At 38.0% G+C, this 20671-nt stretch overlaps 1 protein-coding gene across 2 annotated transcripts in view; it reads left to right on the top strand.

The window, feature by feature from the left end:
- Positions 1–19035, top strand: part of CDC42SE2 (CDC42 small effector 2) — a 79399-nt gene extending 60364 nt beyond the window's left edge. For both annotated transcript variants that reach the window (XM_049707282.1, XM_049707283.1), the window contains exons 4-5: positions 15784–15900; positions 16486–19035. In XM_049707282.1, coding sequence (XP_049563239.1) covers positions 15784–15882 — 99 coding nt within the window. In that variant the 3' untranslated portion in view covers positions 15883–15900; positions 16486–19035. The remainder of the gene's footprint in view (positions 1–15783; positions 15901–16485) is intronic.
- The last annotated feature ends 1636 nt before the right edge of the window (positions 19036–20671 follow it).

Raw genomic sequence — 20671 nt, 5'->3', positions numbered from 1 at the left:
CGAGCAGGGGCTACTCTTCCTTGCGGTGCGCAGGCTTCTCATTGCGGTGGCTTCTCGTTGCAGAGCACACCTGCATTGGCAGGCGGATTCTTAACCACTGCGCCACCAGGGAAGTCCCTTTTTTTTTTTAATATATTCTTACCTAAAGTAGTCATTTGAGTAATGTGAATATAGATGTTACAGTACATCACTATGTGATATCATTGGAGTTAGTTCCACATATGTGAATTTTTCAGTAAATGAGTAAAAATTTACCCATTTAAGAACCAATCACATGTTCTCATTTTAACCATATTGGACCTAATAGCCATGCATTTTATATTTTGCTATTCTCTTCAGTTAGAATATATTTAAACCTGTCTTACTCCAAAAATAACTTAGAACAGTCTTATTACTTTCTTTAAACAAACTGAGGATCATCAATGAAAAGACACCTTGTATCGATACATCATGTTTTCTGTGATTAAGTATTTGATAAGTAGATTAACGAGTGGATGGTGCTCCCACCCCCTTCTCACCTCCCTGGGTCCTAGAAATGTGAAGGGCCCTTTGAGCTGTTTCTGTGCATTAGACCAGACTGCCAGTGCTCTCACCGTTGACCGTTAGGCCGTCATATCCCAAACCTTCCTGTTGCCCCTTTTTCTAGAAGTCTAGCTTGATTCGCTCGTTCTCTGCTTCCAAAATGCTTCTAATTGCTATGAACTAAGATAGGATACACTAAGAACTCTTCGCAGTTCGCACGTAACTTTGTGACTTTGTTTTGGCAAAGTAAGAAAACATCCCAGCGGGACTTCCCTGGCGGTCCAGTGGTTAACACTCTGCGCTTCCACCACAGGGGTCACAGGTTCGATCCCTGATCCGGGAACTAAGATTCCACATGCCGTGCATCATGGCCAGGAAAAAAGAGAAAATACCCGAGCATTTATATATCTCACAGTCTACTAGAAAGTAGCCCTGTAATGTGGTTAGGAAAGGTTATCATCTTTAATCATTTTACAGATAAGAAGCCTGATATGCACAGAGGATAGATAGTTCACCCAGAGTTAAAATATTAATAAAGAAGTTTGGATTACAGTCCAAGTCTTTGGATTCTTTTGTTGTTGTTGGAACATAGTTGATTTACAATGTGGTGTTAGTTTCAGGTGTACAGCAAAATGAATCAGTTATATATATACATATATCCACTCTTTTAGCTTCTGTTCCCGTATTGGCCATTACAGAGTATTGAGTAGAGTTCTCTGTGCTATGCAGTGGGTCCTTATTAGTTATCTATTTTATATATACTAGTGTATATGTCGAGCCCAGTCTCCCAATTTATCCCTCCCAAGATCCCATCCTCCCTGGTAATCATAAGATTGTTTTCTACATCTGTGACTCTTTCTGTTTTGTAAATAATTTGGGATGACATTTAGGTTGCTTCCATGTCTTGGCTATTGTAAATAGTGCTACTATGAACATAGGGATGCATGTATCCTTTTGTAAATATTATAGTTTTCTTCAGATGTATGCCCAGGAGTGGGATTGCTAGATATGGTAGTTCTGTTTTTAGTTTTTTAAGGAACCTCATACTGTTCTCCATAGTGGTTGTACCATTTACATTCGACCAACAGAGCAGGAGGGTATCTTTTTCCCACACCCTGTCCAGCATTTACTGTTTGTAGAATGTTTGCTGATGGCCATTCTGACCAGTGTGAGGTGATACCTCATTGTAATTTTGATTTGCTTTTCTCTGATAATTAGTGATGTTGAGCATCTTTCTTTTGCTTTTTGGCCATCTGTATGTCTTCTTTGGAGAAATGTCTATTTAGATCTTTTGCCCATTTTTTTTTTTAATTCAAACAAAGTCACAGAAATTATAATCATTCTCATCAGTTCACTCAGTCCCATGTAATTAATTTTTTTTGTCATCTTGATCTTTTGTTAGCACTTTGACGAATTCATCAGTTTTCCATTAGAGTTCTGAAAATGCTTATTCAGATCAGCAGTATAGTCAGTTACCAGAAACCTGTACTTGTCAGAGTCTTTTCCATGAATTCCTTGAAGATGAAACCCTTTTATCAGGAACACTTTTGCAAAAGCATCACAGTACACCCAGAACTGTCTGTAAATGACAAAAGACTTTAAAATGACCACGGATAAAGATTTGATGAAAGTTCATAATAATGCAATTGACAAGGAAATTTAGTTATTTCTGAGAAGATATACATTTTAAAGTAATAACTAGAATTATGACTTACAACATTAAACCAGAACGTATAAGATTTTTAGAAGTTTCCTGTAATGTCTGAAACATTTATATTAACATATTTCCATACAAATAACCCAAAGAAAGTTCAGTATTGTTTTTTTTTGTTTTTTTATACTGCAGGTTCTTATTAGTCATCAATTTTATACACATCAGTGTACACATGTCAATCCCAGTCGCCCAATTCAGCACACCACCATCCCCACCCCACCGCGGTTTTCCCCCTTGGTGTCTGTACCATTTTTCTAGGTTCCACATACATGCATTAATATACGATACTTGATTTTCTCTTTCTGACTTACTTCACTCTGTATGACAGTCTCTAGATCCATCCATGTCTCAACAAATTTCATTCCTTTTTATGGCTGAGTAATATTCCATTGTATATATGTACCACAACTTCGTTATCCATTCATCTGTCAGTGGGCATTTAGGTTGCTTCCATGACCTGGCTATTGTAAATAGTGCTGCATTGAACACTGGGGTGCATGTGTCTTTTTGAATTATGGTTTTCTCTGGGTAAATGCCCAGTAGTGGGATTGCTGGATCATATGGTAATTCTATTTGTAGTTTTTTAAGGAACCTCCATACTGTTCTCTATAGTGGCTGTATCAATTTACATTCCCACCAACAGTGCAAGACGGTTCCCTTTTCTCCACATCCTCTCCAGCATTTGTTCTTTCTAGATTTTCTGATGATGCCCATTCTAACTGGTGTGAGGTGATACCTCATTGTACTTTTGACTTGCATTTCTCTAATAATTAGGTTGAGCAGCTTTTCATGTGCTTCTTGGCCATCTGTATGTTTTCTTTGGAAAAATGTCTATTTAGGTCTTCTGCCCATTTTTGGATTGGGTTGTTTGTTTCTTTCATATTGACCTGGATGGGCTGTTTATGTATGTTGAAGATTAATCCTTTGTCCGTTGATTCCTTTGCAAATATTTTCTCCCATTCTGAGGATTGTCTTTTCGTCTTGTTTATGGTTTCCTTTGCTGTACAAAAGCTTTGAAGTTTCATTAGTTCCCATTTGTTTATTTTTGTTTTTATTTCCATTACTCTAGGAGGTGGATCAAAAAAGATCTTGCTGTGATTTATGTCAAAGAGTGTTCTTCCTGTGTTTTCCTCCAAGAGTTTTATAGTGTCCGGTCTTACATTTAGGTCCCTAATCCATTTTGAGTTTATTTTTCTGTATGGTGGTAGGGAGTGTTCTAATTTCATTCTTTTATATGTAGCTGTCCACTTTTCCCAGCACCACTTATTGAAGAGACTGTCTTTTCTCCGTTGTACATCCTTGCCTCCTTTGTCCTAGATTAGTTGACCATAGGTGCGTGGGTTTATCTCTGGGCTTTCTATCTTGTTCCATTGATCTATGTTTCTCTTTTTGTGCCAGTACCATATTTTCTTGATTACTGTAGCTCTGTAGTATAGTCTGAAGTCAGGGAGTCTGATTCCTCCAGCTCCGTTTTTTTCCCTCAAGACTGCTTTGGCTATTCGGGGTCTTTTGTGTCTCCATACAGATTTTAAGATAATTGGTTCTAGTTCCATAAAAAATGCCATTGGTGGGCTTCCCTGGTGGCACAGTGGTTGAGAGTCCGCCTGCCGATGCAGGGGACACCGGTTCGTGCGCCAGTCCGGGAAGATCCCACATGCCGCGGAGCAGCTGGGCCCGTGAGCCATGGCCGCTGAGCCTGCGCATCCGGAGCCTGTGCTCCGCAACGGGAGAGGCCCCAACAGTGAGAGGCCCGCGTACCGCAAAAAAAAAACAAAAACAAAAAATGCCATTGGTAATTTGATAGGGATTTCATTGAATCTGTAGATTGCTTTGGGTAGTATAGTCATTTTCCCAATATTGATTCTTCCAATCCAAGAGCATGGTATATCTTTCCATCTGTTGGTATCATCATTAATCTTTTTCATCAGTGTCTTATAGTTTTCTGCATACAGGTCTTTTGTTTCCCTAGGTAGCTTTATTCCTAGGTATTTTATTCTTTTTGTTGCAGTGGTAAATGGGAGTGTTTCCATAATTTGTCTTTCAGATTTTTCATCATTAGTGTATAGGAATGCAAGAGATTTCTCTGCATTAATTTTGTATCCTGTAACTTTACCAAATTCATAAATTAGCTCTAGTAGTTTTCTGGTGGCATTTTTAGGATTCTCTATGTATAGTATCGTGTCATGTGCAAACATTGACAGTTTTACTACTTCTTTTCCAATTTGTATTCCTTTTATTTCTTTTTCTTCTCTGATTGCCGTGGCTAGGACTTCCAAAACTATGTTGAATAATAGTGGTGAGAGTGGACATCCTTGTCTCATTCCTGATCTTAGAGGAAATTCTTTCAGTTTTTCACCATTGAGAATGATGTTTGCTGTGGGTTTGTCATATATGGCCTTTATTATGTTGAGGTAGCTTCCTTCTTTGCCCACTTTCTGGAGAGTTTTTATCATAAATGGGTGTTGAATTTTGTCAAAAGCTTTTTTCTGCATCTATTGAGATGATCATATGGTTTTTACTCTTCAATTTGTTGATATGGTGTATGACATTGATTGATTTGTGTATATTGAAGAATCCTTGCATCTCTGGAATAAATCCCACTTGATCATGGTGTATGATCCTTTTAATGTGTTGTTGGATTCTGTTTGCTACTATTTTGTTGAGGATTTTTGCATCTATTTTCATCGGTGATATTGGTTCTGTCATTTCCTTTTTTGTAGTGTCTTTGTCTGGTTTTGATATCAGGGTGATGGTGGCCTCATAGAATGAGTTTGAGAGTGTTCCTTCCTCTGCAATTTTTTGGAAGAGTTTGAGAAGGATAGGTGTTAGCTCTTCTCTACATGTTTGATAGAATTCACCTGTGAAGCCATCTGGTCCTGGACTTTTGTTTGCTGGAAGATTTTTAATCACAGTTTCAATTTCATTACTTGTGATTGGTCTGTTCATATTTTCTGTTTCTTCCTGGTTCAGTCTTGGAAGGTTATACCTTTCTAAGAATTGTCCATTTCTTCCAGGTTGTCCATTTTATTGGCATAGAGTTGCTTGTAGTAGTCTCTTAGGATGCTTTGTATTTCTGTGGTGTCTTTTGTAACTTCTGTTGATTTGAGTCCTCTCCCTTTTTCTTGATGAGTCTGGCTAATGGTTTATCAATTTTGTTGATCTTCTCAAAGAATCAGTTTTTAGTTTTATTGATCTTTGCTATTGTTTTCTTTGTTTCTATTTCATTTATTTCTGCTCGTATCTCTATGATTTCTTTCCTTCTGCTAACTTTGGGTTTTGTTTGTTCTTCTTTCTCTAGTTCCTTTAGGTGTAAGGTTAGATTGTTTACTTGAGATTTTTCTTGTTTCTTGAGGTAGGCTTGTATAGCTGTAAACTTCCCTCTTAGAATTCTTTTGCTGCATCCCATATGTTTTGGATCATCGTGTTTTCATTGTCATTTGTCTCTAGGTATTTTTTGATTTCGTCTTTGATTTCTTCAGTGATCTCTTGGTTATTTAGTAATGTATTGTTTAGCCTCCATGTGTTTGTGTTTTTTACGGTTTTTTCCCTGTAATTCATTTCTAATCTCATAGCACTGTTGTCAGAAAAGGTGCTTGATATGATTTCAGTTTTCTTAAATTTACTGAGGCTTGATTTGTGACCCAGTATGTGATCTATCCTGGAGAATGTTCCATGTGCTCTTGAGAAGAAAGTGTAAACTGCTGTTTTTGGATGGAATGTCCTATAGATATCAATGAAATCTATCTGGTCTATTGTGTCATTTAAAGCTGCTGTTTCCTTATTTATTTTCATTTTGGATGATCTGTCCATTGGTGTAAGTGAGGTGTTAAAGTCCCCTACTATTATTGTGTTACTGTCGGGTTTTTTTTTTTAAATAGCTCTTAGCAGTTGCCTTATGTATTGAGGTGCTCCTGTGTTGGATGTGTATATATTTATAACTGTTATATCTTCTTCTTGGATTGATCCCTTGATCATTTTGTAGTGTCCTTCCTTGTCTCTTGTAACATTCTTTATTTTAAAGTCTATTTTATCTGATATGAGTATAGCTACTCCAGCTTTCTTTTGATTTCCATTTGCATGGAGTATCTTTTTCCATCCCCTCACTTTCAGTCTGTATGTGTCCCTAGGTCTGAAGTGGGTCTCTTGTAGATATCATATAGATGGGTCTTGTTTTTGTATCCATTCAGGAAGCCTGTGTCTTTTGGTTGGAGCATTTAATCCGTTCACGTTTAAGGTAATTATTGATATGTATGTTCCTATGACCATTTTCTTAATTGTTATGGGTTTGTTTTTGTAGATCCTTTTCTTCTCTTGTGTTTCCCACTTAGAAAAGTTCCTTTAGCATTTGTTGTAGAGCTGGTTTGGTGGTGCTGAATTCTCTTAGCTTTTGCTTGTCTGTAGAGCTTTTGATTTTTGCATCGAATCTGATTGAGATCCTTGCAGGGTAGAGTAATTTTGGTTGTAGCTTCTTCTCTTTCATCACTTTAATTATATCATGCCACTCCCTTCTGGCTTGTAGAGTTTCTGCTGAGAAATCACCGGTTAACCTTATGGGAGTTCCCTTGTATGTTATTTGTCGTTTTTCCCTTGCTGCTTTCAATAATTTTTCTTTGTGTTTAATTTTTGCCAATTTGATTACTGTGTGTCTTGGCGTGTTTCTCCTTGGCTTTATCCTGTATGGGACTTGCTGCACTTCCTGGACTTGGGTGGCTGTTTCCTTTCCCATGTTAGGGAAGTTTTCGACTGTAATCTCTTCAGATATTTTCTCTGGTCCTTTCTCTGTCTCTTCTCCTTCCGGGACTCCTATAATGCGAATGTTGTTGCATTTAATATTATCCCTGAGATCTCTTAGGCCATCTTCATTTCTTTTCATTCTTTTTTCTTTATTCTGTTCCGCAGCAATGAATTCCACCATTCTGTCTTCCAGGTCACTTATCCATTCTTCTGCCTCAGTTATTCTGCTATTGATTTCTTCTAGTGTAGTTTTCATTTCAGTTATTGTATTGTTCATCTCTGTTTGTTTCTTCTTTAATTCTTCTAGGTCTTTGTTAAACATTTCTTGCATCTTCTCCATCTTTGCCTCCATCGTTTTTCCAAGGTCCTGGATCATCTTTACTATCATTCTGAAATCTTTTTCGAGAAGGTTGCCTATCTCCACTTCATTTAGTTGTTTTTCTGGGGTTGTATCTTGTTCCTTCATCTGGTACATAGCCCTCTGCCTTTTTATCTTGTTTTTCTGTGCATGTGGTTTTTTGTTCCATAGGCTGCAGGATTGTAGTTCTTCTTGCTTCCTTGCCCATTTTTTGAATTGGTTTTTTGGTTTTTTGATATTCAGCTGTATGAGCCATTTGTATATTTTGTACATTAATCCCTTTTTGGTTGCTTCATTTGCAAATATTTTCTCTCATTGTGTGGGTTGTCTTTTTGTATTGCTTATGGTTTCTTTTGCTGTGCAGAAGCTTTTAAGTTTCATTAGGTCCCATTTGTTTATTTTTGTTTTAATTATCATTACTCTAGGAGGTAGATCCCAAAAGATATTGTTGCAATTTATGTCAGAGCGTGTTCTGCCTATGTTTTCTTCTAAGAGTTTTATAGTGTCTGGCCTTTCATTTAGGTCTTTGATCCATTTTGAGTTGAATTTCCTGTATGGTGTTAGAGAGTGTTCTAATTTATTTCTTTTACATGTAGCTCTCCGTTTTTGCCAGCACCGCTTATTGAAGAGACTGTCTTTTCTCCATTGTGTATTTTTTTTATTTTTTATTTCTCCAAAATTCCAGTTTTTTTTAATATCTTTATTGGGATATAATTGCTTTAGAATGGTGTGTTAGTTTCTGCTTTATAACAAAGTGAATCAGTTATACATATACATATGTTCCCGTATCTTTTCCCTCTTGCATCTCCCTCCCTCCCACCCTCCCTATCCCACTCCTCTAGGTGGTCACAAAGCACCAAGCTGATCTCCTTGTGCTATGCAGCTGCTTCCCACTAGCTATCTACCTTACGTTTGATAGTGTATATATGTCCATGCCTCTCTCTCGCTTTGTCACAGCTTACCCTTCCCCCTCCCCATATCCTCAAGTCCATTCTCTAGTAGGTCTGTGTCTTTATTCCTGTTTCACCCCTAGGTTTTTCATGACATTTTTTTTTTCTTAAATTCCATATATATGTGTTAGCATACGGTATTTGTCTTTCTCTTTCTGACTTACTTCACTCTGTATGACAGACTCTAGGTCTATCCACCTCATTACAAATAGCTCAATTTCGTTTCTTTTTATGGCTGAGTAATACTCCATTGTATATATGTGCCACATCTTCTTTATGCATCTGATGATGGACACTTAGGTTGTTTCCATATCCTGGCTATTGTAAATAGTGCTTCAGTGAACATTGTGGTACATGTCTCTTTTTGAATTATGGTTTTCTCAGGGTATATGCCCAGTAGTGGGATTCCTGGGTCATATGGTAGTTCTATTTTTAGTTTTTTAAGGAACCTCCATACTGTTTTCCATAGTGGTTGTATCAATTTACATTCCCACCAACAGTGCAGGAGGGTTCCGTTTTCACCACCATTCCTTCTTACTTTTTTCATAATTGCCATTCTGACTGGTGTGAGGTGATACCTCATTGTAGTTTTTGTGTGCATTTCTCTAATAATTAGTGATGTTGAGCATCTTTTCATGCTCCTCTTTGGCCATCTGTGTGTCTTCCTTGGTGAAATGTCTTTTTAGGTCTTCCACCAATTATTTAACTGGATTGTTTTTTTGATATTGAGCTCTATGAGCTGTTGGTATACTTTGGAAATTAATCCTTTGTTGTTTCATTTGCAAATATTTTCTCCCATTCTGAGGGTTGGCTTTTCGTCTTGATTATCGTTTCCTTTGCTATGCAAAAGCTTTTAAGTTTAATTAACTCCCATTTGTTTGTTTTGGTTTTTATTTCTGTTAATTCTAGGAGGTGGGTCAAAAAAGATCTTGCTGTGGTTTATATCAAAGAGTGTTTTTGCTATGTTTTCCTCTAAGAGTTTTATAGTGTCTGGTCTAACATTTAGGTCTTTAATTCATTTGGAGTTTATTTTTGTGTATGGTGTTAGGGAGTGTTCTAATTTCATTCTTTTCCATGTAGCTGTCCAGTTTTCGCAGCACCACTTATTGAAGAGGCTCTCCTTTCTCCATTGTATTTCTTGCCTGTGTTGTCGTAAATTAAGTGACCATATGTGCTTGGGTTTATTTCTGGGCATTCTATCCTGTACCATTTATCTGTACTGGCTTTTGTGCCAGTACCATACTGTCTTGATTACTGTAGCTTTCTTGCCTCCTTTGTTATAGATTAGGTGACCATAGATTTGTGAGTTTATTTCTGGGCTTTCTATCCTGTTCCACTGATCTCTATTTCTGTTTCTGTGCCTTTACCATACTATTTTGATTACTGTTACTTTGTAGTTAGTCTCAAGTCAGGGAGCCTGATTTCTCCAGCTCCATTTTTCTTTCTCAGGATTGCTTTGATTACTTGGAGTCTTCTGTGTCTTTAATAATTTTTTGTTCTAGTTCTCTGAAAAACGTCATTGGTAATTTGATAGGGATTGCGTAGAATCTGTAGATTGCCTTGGGTAGTATGGTCATTTTCACAATATTGATTCTTCCAATCCAGGCACATGGTATGTCTCCATCCGTTTGTATCATCTTTACTTTCTTTCATCAGTGTCTTATAGTTTTCTGCATACAGGTCTTTTGTCTCCCTAGGTAGGTCTATTCCTAGGTATTTTATTCTTTTTGTTCCAATGGTAAATGGGAGTGTTTCCTTAATTTCTTTTCCAGATTTTTTTATCATTAGTGTATAGGAATGCAAGATATTTCTGTGCCTTAATTTGGTACCCTGCTACTTTACCAAATTCACTGATTATAGTTTTCTGGTGGCATCTTTAGGATTCTCTATGTATAGTATCATGTCATCTGCAAACAGTGACAGTTTTACTTCTTCTTTTCCAGTTTGTATTCCTTTTATTTCTTTTTCTTCTCTGATTGCTGGGTCTAGGACTTCCAAAAGTGTTTTGAATGAAAGTGGTGACAGTGGACATCCTTGTCTTGTTCCTGATCTTAGAGGGAACGCTTTCAGGTTTTCATCATTGAGAATGATGTTAGCTGTGGGTGTGTCATATATGGCCTCTATTATGTTGAGGTAGGTTCCCTCTATTCCCACTTGCTGAAGAGCTTTTATCATAAATCGGTGTTGAATTTTCTCAGAAGCTTTTTGTGTATCTATTGAGATGATCACATGGTTTTCATTGTTTATTACTGTGGTGTATGTAGCACACTGATTGATTTGAAGATATTGAAGAATTCTTGCATCCCTGGGATAAATCCCACTTGATCATAATGTACGATCCTTTTAATATATTGTTGGATTCGGTTTGCTAGTACTTTGAGTACTTTTGTGTCTCCGTTCATTGGTGATACTGGCCTGTAGTCTTCTTTTTTGTGTGTGGTGTCTTTGTCTAGTTTCAGTATCAGGGTAGTGTTGGACTCATAGAATGAGCTTGGGAGTGTTCTTTTCTCCGTAATCTTTTGGAAGAGTTTCAGGAGGGTAGGTGTTAACTCTTCTCTAAATGTTTGATAGCATTTGCCTGTGAAGCCATCTGGTCCTGGACTTTTGCTTGTTGGCATTTTTTTAATCACTGTTTCAATTTCAGTACTTGTTGTTCCTTTTTTTTTTTTTTTTTTTTTTTTTGCGGTATGCGGGCCTCTCACTGTTGTGGCCTCTCCCCTTGCGGAGCACAGGCTCTGGACGTGCAGGCTCAGTGGCCGTGGTTCACAGGCCTAGCTGCTCTGTGGCACGTGGGATCTTCCCGGACTGGGGCACGAACCCGTGTCCCCTGCATCGGCAGGCGGATTCTCAACCCCTGTGCCACCAGGGAAGCCCTATAATTTCACTACTTGTGATTGGTCTGTTCATATTTTCTTTTTCTTCCTGGTTCAGTCTTGGAAGATTGTATCTTTGTAAGAGTTTGTCCATTTCTTCTAGCTTGTCCATTTTATTGGCATATAGTTGTTTGTAGTCAACTTATGGTCCTTTGTATTTCTGTGGTGTCTGTTGTAACTCTCCTTTTTCATTTCTAATTTTATTGATTTGAGTCCTCTCCCTTTTTTCTTGGTGGGTCTGGCTAAAGGTTTATTAATTTTGTTTATCTTTCCAAGAATCAGCTTTTAGTTTTATTGATCTTTGCTATTGTTTTGTCTGTCTGTTTCATTTATTTCTGCTCTGATCTTTATGATTTCTTTCCTTCTACTAACCTTGAGTTTTGTTTGTTGTTCTTTCTCTAGTTGTTTTAGGTGTAAGGTTAGGTTGTTTGAGATTTTTCTTGCTTCCTGAGGTACAATTGTAGTTCTATAAACTTTCCTCTTGGAACTGCTTTTGCTGCACCCCCAAAACTTTGGACCATTGTGTTTTCATTGTCATTTGTCTCGAGGTATTTTTTCATTTCTTCTTTGAGTTTTTCAATGATCCATTGGTTGTTTAGTACCATTGTTTAGCCTCCATGTGTTTTTTTGGGTTTTTTTTTTTACATTTTTTTCCCTGTAGTTTCTAATCCCATAGTGCTGTGGTCAGAAATGATGCTTGGTATGATTTCAATTTTCTGAAATTTACCAAGGCTTGATTTGTGACTCAAGATGTGATCTATCCTGGAGAAATGCTCTGTGTGCCTTTGAGAAGAAACTATATCTGCTGTTTTTGGATGGAATGTCCTGTAAATATCAATGAAATCTATCTGGCCTATTCTGTCATTTAAAGCTTTTGTTTCCTTATTAATTTTCTGTCTAGATGATCTGTCCATTGGCGTACGTGAGGTGTTAAAGTTCCCCACTGTTGTTGTGCTACTGTTGATTTCTTCTTTTATAGCTGTTAGCATTTTCCTTATGTATTGAGGTGCTCCTGTGTTGGGTGTATATATATTTGTAATTGTTATATCTTCTTGGATTGATCCCTTTACCATTATGTAATGTCCTTCTTTGTCTTGTAACAGTCTTTATTTTTATTTTAAAGTTTATTTTGTCTGATATGAGTATTGGTACTGCAGTTTTCTTTTGATTTCCATTTGTATGGAATACCTTTTTCCATCCTCTCACTTTTAGTCTGCATGTGTCCCTTGATCTGAAGTGTGTCTCTTGTAGACAGCATATATATAGGTCCTGTTTTTGTTTCAGCCAGTCTATGTCTTTTGGTTGGAGCATTTAATCCATTAACATTAAGGTAATTATTGATATGTACGTACTTGCTATTTTTTTTAATTGTTTTGGATTTGTTTCTTAAGGTCATGTTTCTTCCCTTCCTCTTTTATTCTCTTGTGATTTAATGTCTACTTTTTTCTCTTTCTCTCTTTTGTCTTTTTTTGGGGAGGGGGCATGCTGAGTGACATGCAGGATCTTAGTTCCCAGATCAGGGATTGAATTTAAGACTCTGCACTTCCATTGCAGGGGCCACAACCACTGGTCCACCAGGGAAGTCCCTTGATGTCTTATCTTTAGTGATGTGTTTGGATTGCTTTTTTCTTTTTTGTGTGTGTAGCTATTCTAGATTTTTGGTTTGTGGTTCCCATGAGGTTTTGCTATAGTAGTCTGTGTATGTACAAGATTGTTTTAAATGGTTGATATCTTTATTTCAAATGCATTTCCAATATCCTGCATCTGTACTCTCCTCATGATTGCTGGTTTTGATATTCTGTTTGTGTGTGGAAGATTTCCTACCTTTACTTTATGTTTGCTTCTGCCAGTGAACTTCCCCATTCGTACTTTCTTGAGTCTAGTTGTGGTCTCTTCTTTTCCACCTAGAGATGTTCCTTTCAGATTTGTTGTAATGCTGGTTTGGTGGTACTAAATTCTCTTATCTTTTGCTTGTGTGTAAAGCCTTTTTATTTTTTGGCTGTGTTGGGTCTTCATTGCCACGTGCTAGCTTTCTCTAGTTGCGGCAAGCAGGGGCTACTCTTGGATGCAGTGTGGGCTTCTCGTTGCAGTGGCTTCTCTTGTTGTGGAGCACAGGCTCTAGGCATGTGGGCTTCAGTAGTTGTGGCACACAGGCTTAGTTGCTCCGCGGCATGTGGGATCGAACCCCTGCATTGGCAGGCAGATTCTTAACAACTGTGCCACCAGGGAGGCCCCTGTAAAGCTTTTGATTTCTCCATCAAATCTAAATGAGAGCCTTGCTGCGTAGAGTATTCTTGGTTGTAGGTTTTTCCCTTTAATCACTTTAAATATATTGTGCCACTTCCTTCTGGCCTGCAGAGTTTATACTGAAAAATCACCTGATAATCTTATGGGGTTTCCCTTGTATGTTATTTGTTGCTTTTCCCTTGGTGTTTTTAATATTTTTTTGTCTTTAATTTTTATCAGTTCGATTAATATGCATGTTGGTGCGTTCCTACTTGGGGTCATGTTTTATGGGACTCTGCGCTTCCTGGACTTCAGTGTTTCCTTTCTCATGTTAGGGAAGTTTTCGGCTATAATCTCTTCAGATATTATTATCTTGGGCCCTTTCTCTCTTTTTGCACCCTTAAAATGCAAATGTTGGTATGTTTTAATGTTTCCCAGAGGTCTTGGAGACTGTCCTCATTTCATTCTTTTTTCTTTGTTCTGTGGCAGTGATTTCCAACATTGTCTTCTAGCTCACTTATTTTTCTCCCTCAGTCATTCTGCTGTTGATTCCTTCTAGTGTATTTTTCATTGCAGTTATTGTTCATCTTTATTTGTTCATTACATCCTCTAGGTCTTTGTTAAACATTTCTTGTAACTTCTCAATCTGTGCCTCCATTCTTTTCCCACGATTTTGTATCATCTTTACTATCATTACTCTAAATTCTTTTTCAGGTAGGTTGCCTATCTCCTCTTCATTTAGTTGTTCTTGTGGGTTTTTATCGTGTTGTTTCGTCTGAAACATATTTCTCTGCCATCTCATTTTGTCTCACCTTCTTTGTGGACTCCTTTATGCAGGCTGGAGTATCATAGCTCGTCTTCTGGTGTCTGCCCTCTGGTGGGTGAGAGTGGTCCTCAGGCTTCTGGAGGTTTCCTGGTGGGAGGGACTGGTGCCTTCTTGCTGGTGGGTGGAGCTGGGTCTTATCCCTCTGGTGGGCAGTGCTGTGTCAAGGGGTGTGTTTATAGGTGGTTGTGAGCTCAGTATGACTTTAGGCACCCTGTCTGCTGACGGGTGGATCTGTGTTTCTCTCTTGCTGGTTGTTTGGCAATTGCTTGCTTTTAACTGCACCAGTTTTATGTCCTATTCCAAGGAAACTTCATTGGTACATATAAAATTATGTTTTTTTTATTTTTATTTTTAGAAGGTTGGTTAATGAAGTCCTGGAGGGTATATGGCACTCCTGGGGCCACTCAGCAAGGTTGCAGGTAGAGAAAATGAGTGCACAGGCCTAGAGTTCTGCCTTTATCAGGGTTGAGGATAGGATGCCTAGGGTTTCACAGGTTCACTGTCTACTGCTTCTTCCTGGTGTTGTTGTGAGGGTTACATGATGTCATATTTTGAAGCCATCCTTGTAAACCTGAGACCAGCCTGTTCCCTGAGGGCTGTTAAGGGGATGTTGTTTGCAGGCTCAGGCAGAGGATGAGTCAGAAGTTCAGGGGCTCTAACCACGTGATAAAAGCTGGAGAGAATGATGATTCCACCCTGGGCTCATATGTCTCCTGGGGTGTGGCCTCTGGCTAAACTTGCTTTGAATGTTCCAAGTCTTTGGATTCTTATACTCCTTTTCACTTTATCAGACTATACTAAGACTGTATTAAGTATGTAAATTTTACCATATGGACTTTTAAAAAATTTATTCATTTATGTATTTTTGGCTGTATTCGGTCTTCGTTGCTGCACACGGGCTTTCTCTAGTTGTGGCGAGCGGGGGCTACTTTTCATTTCAGTGCGCAGGCTTCTCATCGCGGTGGCTTCTCTTGTTGCAGAGCATGGGCTCTAGTCGCGTGGGCTCCAGTAATTGCGGCACACAGGCTCAGTAGTTGTGGCTCACGGGCTTTGTTGCTCCGTGACATGTGGGATCTTCCTGTACCAGGGCTCGACCCTGTGTCCCCTGCACTGGCAGGCGGATTCTTAACCACTGTGCCACCAGGGAAGTCCCACATGGACTTTTAAAGTTTACCTCTGGTTTAGTTTCATTCATATTTATTTTTGAATCTGATTCTAATCCAGGTAATTGAGGTGATCATATATGTGAGGTGTTTGTAAATTAAGGTGTTTGAGGGACAAAGTTGAGTTCATCTGTATCTTTTTAACTGCTTTTGAAATGTGCCTTGTGAATTACAAAACGTTGTTTTTGTAATTGCCAAGTGGAGAAAGTTGCAGGAGTGGGGGGATGGGTGAAGAGGGAGTTGTGGCAAAAAAAATGCTTCAGTCACTAGCTTCAGCATTTTGCCTTTAATGAGAACAAGTTTAAGTCTATAAAAGGTACCCTTTTGGGAAAAGCAGCCCAGCTAAAATATTAGGCAAGAATTGCTTACTTGCAGTGGCCCTAGTTCCTGACTGGTTCTGTTCTTGTCTTGTTGCAGGTTAGCTCCATTCAGAACCAGATGCAGTCCAAGGGAGGCTACGGGGGTGGCATGGCTGCCAACGTGCAGATGCAGCTCGTGGACATGAAGGCAGGATAGCCCTGGACCCCTCCTCCAGTGAGTACCTCAGAGCACAGGCTGGAAGTTCAGATCATACATGGCCACTAACTAACAGCTGATGACATAAACAGCCTTAGTTCAATCTTGGGGTTAAAAAATAAATATCTTGTTCTTATTTTTTAAAAACTGTGAACTTCCTAGAAAAGGTAAAAATACTTTAGTTGGCCAAGTGATGACCTTAGGCAGTTACTGCATTTTGAATATTAGTTTCAGGTGGTTGTTTTCCTTATGAGAAACTTTAAATGCTTTAAGACATCTTGTTTGGGGGGAGGCTTTGAGATTCTAGTGACAAGATGTCTCTTATGTGTCCTTTAAACATGAGTGAAGTTACTGAGTATTAATACTGCATGAAATCCTATGTGTAGTGAAGTAATTTTATATTTAATACCATTATGGATAAATCTTTCATTATAAAGTTTTCAAATTAAAAAGACAACTATTAAGAGGCATGAACCCCTAAAGGGTAAAAATCATTTGGATTATGCTTTGGTTTTATAGGACACTGTGAATTTCTATGTTTTGTTTCCACTGTTAATTTTTTTTATTGTGATTACTTTTCTTTCCTTTTCAATTGCAAAAAAGTGTGATGGCGTCTTGTTCACCCTGTTGTGATTACTCCAGTGACACGTTACTATTCTGCTCTGAAGAAACTATTGTCAGAAGAATCCTGCATTTCCTTCAGCTGGCATGCATGCCTTTGGACTCACGGACAGAGTTCTTTGGATTGTGGCTTAATGATTGATTTTTATGAATATGGATCTGATTTTAGCATGATCTTTTTTGTGAATGCTAGCACTGTTTTGCATTTTTTCCCGCATTTTTAACAATTTCTCTCTCCACCTCCATCCCCTCTGCCTTATGATTTTATTGGTAAGCAAAGAACTGCTATTTTAATTTGTCACCATTTATGTATATTTTGGAAGGTATGAGATCCATAAGCACAACGATCACTTCTGTTCATTTGAAACTTCAGCAGAGTAGTATCTGCATGCTTTATGAAGTTGCCTGTATGGGAGCCCATGGGATGCCAGAAATGAACATTTCCTTGCTGCCACGGGCTGATGATACTGCTGCTATGAGAGAAAGGTTAGCTGTGGCACCAAGTCACATCAGTTTCACAAAAAAAAAAGCAATTTGTAGCTTATTTTAGAAGTATGACTTTTATTTAGAGTTATAATAAAAGCTTGCATTCATAAGGCATTCATTCTGTTGTAAATGTTCAATATATTTATTTGAGAGCAAGGGCCTGGGATTGTAAACAGGTATGGTGAGATGTATCTGTGTGTGTGTGTGGTAATACCCTCATTGGGTCTGACTCTGAGCATTGTGATCTTAGCAGCTGTTCATTTCTTTGTGTGCTCATTCTGTTTTCACATGTCTATGTTTAATATTATGGTATCCAGTTGCTTCCAGTAGCAGTTTGTTGAGGTTTGGCCTGTATTCCTAACTGTGGATTTCAGTCATTGGCTTCTCCATCTTCCACATATTTTGGGACAATGGAAGTTGCCAGGAGCAACAGTTGACCTGGCTGTGTTGTTGCCTGTGAAAACAACCTGCATGGTGACTTATTAAGGTGTTGGTGAGAAACCTTTGGCTCAGGTTCCAAAATACGTTTATTCTTCACAAATTGTATTTCTGTAAATGCTTCTCCTTCCCCGTAAGGGTGTAGTGCTAAGCGAATTAGTGGTTTTTTTCATGAAAATGTTTAAATTATGTCCAGTTCAGCCCTATGTAACAGTTGCGTTTGGTAGGAGTAACAGTTCATGTAGGAAATGGTGCTTAATTGAAAACTGACTTAGAAAGCTATAAGGAATTAGGTAATTGTATAAAGGAAGAGATCATTTCTCTTCACCTTAGTCACAGGTTCTTGTGAAACAGGTAACTAACTAAATATTGGGTTTATATAGGCAAAACATGGAAGCATTTCTTCCCCCAGTTCTTTTGGATTTAATTTACCCAGTAGAGCAGGCACTAGAATACTCAGTCCTGATAGTTCTTCAATTTTGAGTCTTCATAGGTGTCAATCCCAGAGACTCTGTCAAGGAAAAACATATGCTTAGCAGTCAAAATAGGCATTTTGCAGTTTAATAAATAACTTCCGAACTTGAATTCATCTTATGTCATTAGTTGTGTTGATACCGCATTCTGGATTTTGCCTGAGTACCACTGTCATTCTGTTCAGCCAGACAGAGCACTGCAGTGGGAAAGCTCTTTAAGACCTTGTCAGTGCTGGATGCTATGTAGTCTACTTCTATTCTGACTTTGACTTTAGTACAGATTTTATAACTCCTAGAACAATACAGGGAGGCATGGTCCCTTTTCCCCAATTCATGATTTGATTCTTTTTCCCACTCACTCACTTTCCTGATTCTCCAAGGGCCAAATACTCTAGTGAGCACTGGAGCATGTCTCCATGGTAAGCCAAAGGCTGCACTCTTCAGCCTCTGTTTTGCAGCTGCCACTGACTTGACAGGCACAGGTAGCCACACTGTGTGCAAGAACACATGCCCAGAAAGGTGCCAGTAATTATAAGAAAATTACCAACAATTTTAAGATACTAACCTTGGACACAGTTTTTAGGGAGTTAGCAGGTCCCACCTGGATAAATGGGTTTGTTAATCTTGGGAGGTCATTTGCTCCGCATAACAATGTGTGAAAATTGAAGCTAACTAAATATGATTGACTGTTAATACTTTGCTGAAATACATGCTAACAACTGTTAACTAATGACATGCATTCTGTAAAAAAGAGGTGCTTTCCCGTGATGTAGGCCTGAAGTGGTGCCAGTGAGCATAGGTTGGAAATGTGAACTGTGGTGACTGGATTCAGCATTTCCAATGCAGCATTATCAGTGGGCCTTTAAAGATACTTTGTGAGTATATATTAGCTTTCACTTTTGTTATTAAATTATAGCAGTTCTATTATAGAGAGCAAGTTTGCCTTGATTTGATTTTGTTTAAAATGACTTCTGTTCAGCACCCAGGAGATAAAATTGACATATTTTTATAATATAAGCATACTTTTTTTGTACATTGTGTTCATTCTTGAATAAAGTAAGTTCAGTGTTGGCTTGTAGATAATAAAAAGAAAGTAAGTATTTGATTTTGTTTCAATAAATGTTTTTCAATCCTGGTTCGGTTAATTATTTTCTTTCAAGGAGATCTTTCTTTAATAAATATCACCTTTTTAGCCTTTCTTAGAGTTATGGCAACTATGTGTTTTGAAAACTCCCACTTCCAAACAAACATTTAAAAAAGTAGGAAGAAACTAAAAATACAAATATCCCCCATTTTTTTTTAACAAAGGTATCCAACCCCCTCAGTTTTCAATTTTCCATGCTGAAGCAATTTGTCCTCACACTGTATGTAGGCTTTAAATAAGTAAAAATAAAGTAAGAATTTATGTCCATCATCACAGAATGTATGGGCAGTTTGCTCCGTTCCCATCAGAGGCAGTTTTGTTCCCCAGGGAACATTTGAAAAATGTCTGAAGATATTATTTTTGGTGTCAGAAACTAAGGAAGGGGTGCTGTTTGACACCCCTGGGAGGCCACTAAATAGCCCTCACAAGAGAGAGCGGTCACAGTGCTACAGCTGGGAAACACTGATTTAGAACAAAGATCTATGTACTCACCAGATCTTGTTTGAGAATCTTTCTTTAATGCATTGGTCAGGTACTGAGAATAGGTCACAGTTAGGTTTGGCTGTATCTATCATGAGAATTGCCACACAGTATTCTAAAATAGAAAAATAAATGAGCAAAGGATCAGGAAACAATATCTCAAAAAGTTACAGTAACCTTTGTCCTCAGCTCATGGCCAAGGGCTCTAAAGGGAAATTGGGTTAAGATGAAAGTATGTGAAGAAACTCATGTTGTATATTAATTAGGAGCTCTATTTCGAGTATATGTTTTTAAAGGATATGCATAAAATGCACAAAAAAGTAGGACAAATCTGTAAAAAAACTGTCAGAGACATAGACTGGAATTTGCTAAAATTGTGAAAATGCAAAAGTCTACAAAATTCATATATACCCTGTGCTTTTAAAAGATACTTTTAGCAGACTAGTAAGAAAGCAATTGAAATTTTTACCTTCAGCTTACTACTGTCTTCCATCTAGACTGGTCCAATAAGAGAACGTAAACCGTTAAATGACTCATGTTATTAATCTTTTAATATTTTAGCACCTAAACATTGAGTATTCAGGATGTTTCTGAGTTGAGGGTTTTGTTGTGGGGTTTTCTGTTGTTTTTTAAATGCTTTTAACAGATACAACCAACCTCTGGGCTCCTTTTGACCGTACCCTTACCTCTCAATTGCATCATCTTGATAGTGTTCTAACTGATCTGCCTTTGATGTCCAAAAGATACTTCCCAAGTAAGAAGATCCAAATGTTTGATCTGGGACTTCACAATTACTGTAAGAGTGGTGATTTTGGTACCAAAGAAAGGAGGATTTTAGTCTCACTGAAAGATAAAAGCAAGAGAGTAAAAACAGTGTCAATTCTAACCCAAAATTTTCTCCTCTAAATCCAAGCTCCAGAGTTGTTAACAACTAGAGCTTTTACTCCTCACTAAATCTCCTCAGTTCACCAGCTTTAGATAGGTGAATACACTGAACTCCTAGGCACTGGTTTTTTACTTTTGTTTTTGCTCCTTTACAGCAGCAGCAAGTAAGATACTTCTTTCAAAATCTTCAGAGCTTGACCTAGTTAGTTACCTTTTTCTTTTTAAATTTATTTCTTTTTTAATTTTTGGCTGTGTTCGGTCT

The sequence above is a fragment of the Orcinus orca genome, chromosome 3 (assembly GCF_937001465.1).
Source record: "Orcinus orca chromosome 3, mOrcOrc1.1, whole genome shotgun sequence".
Taxonomy (NCBI): Eukaryota; Metazoa; Chordata; class Mammalia; order Artiodactyla; family Delphinidae; genus Orcinus; species Orcinus orca.
Note: the sequence above shows the minus strand (reverse complement) of the source record. Positions and strands in the feature narration are given on the sequence as shown.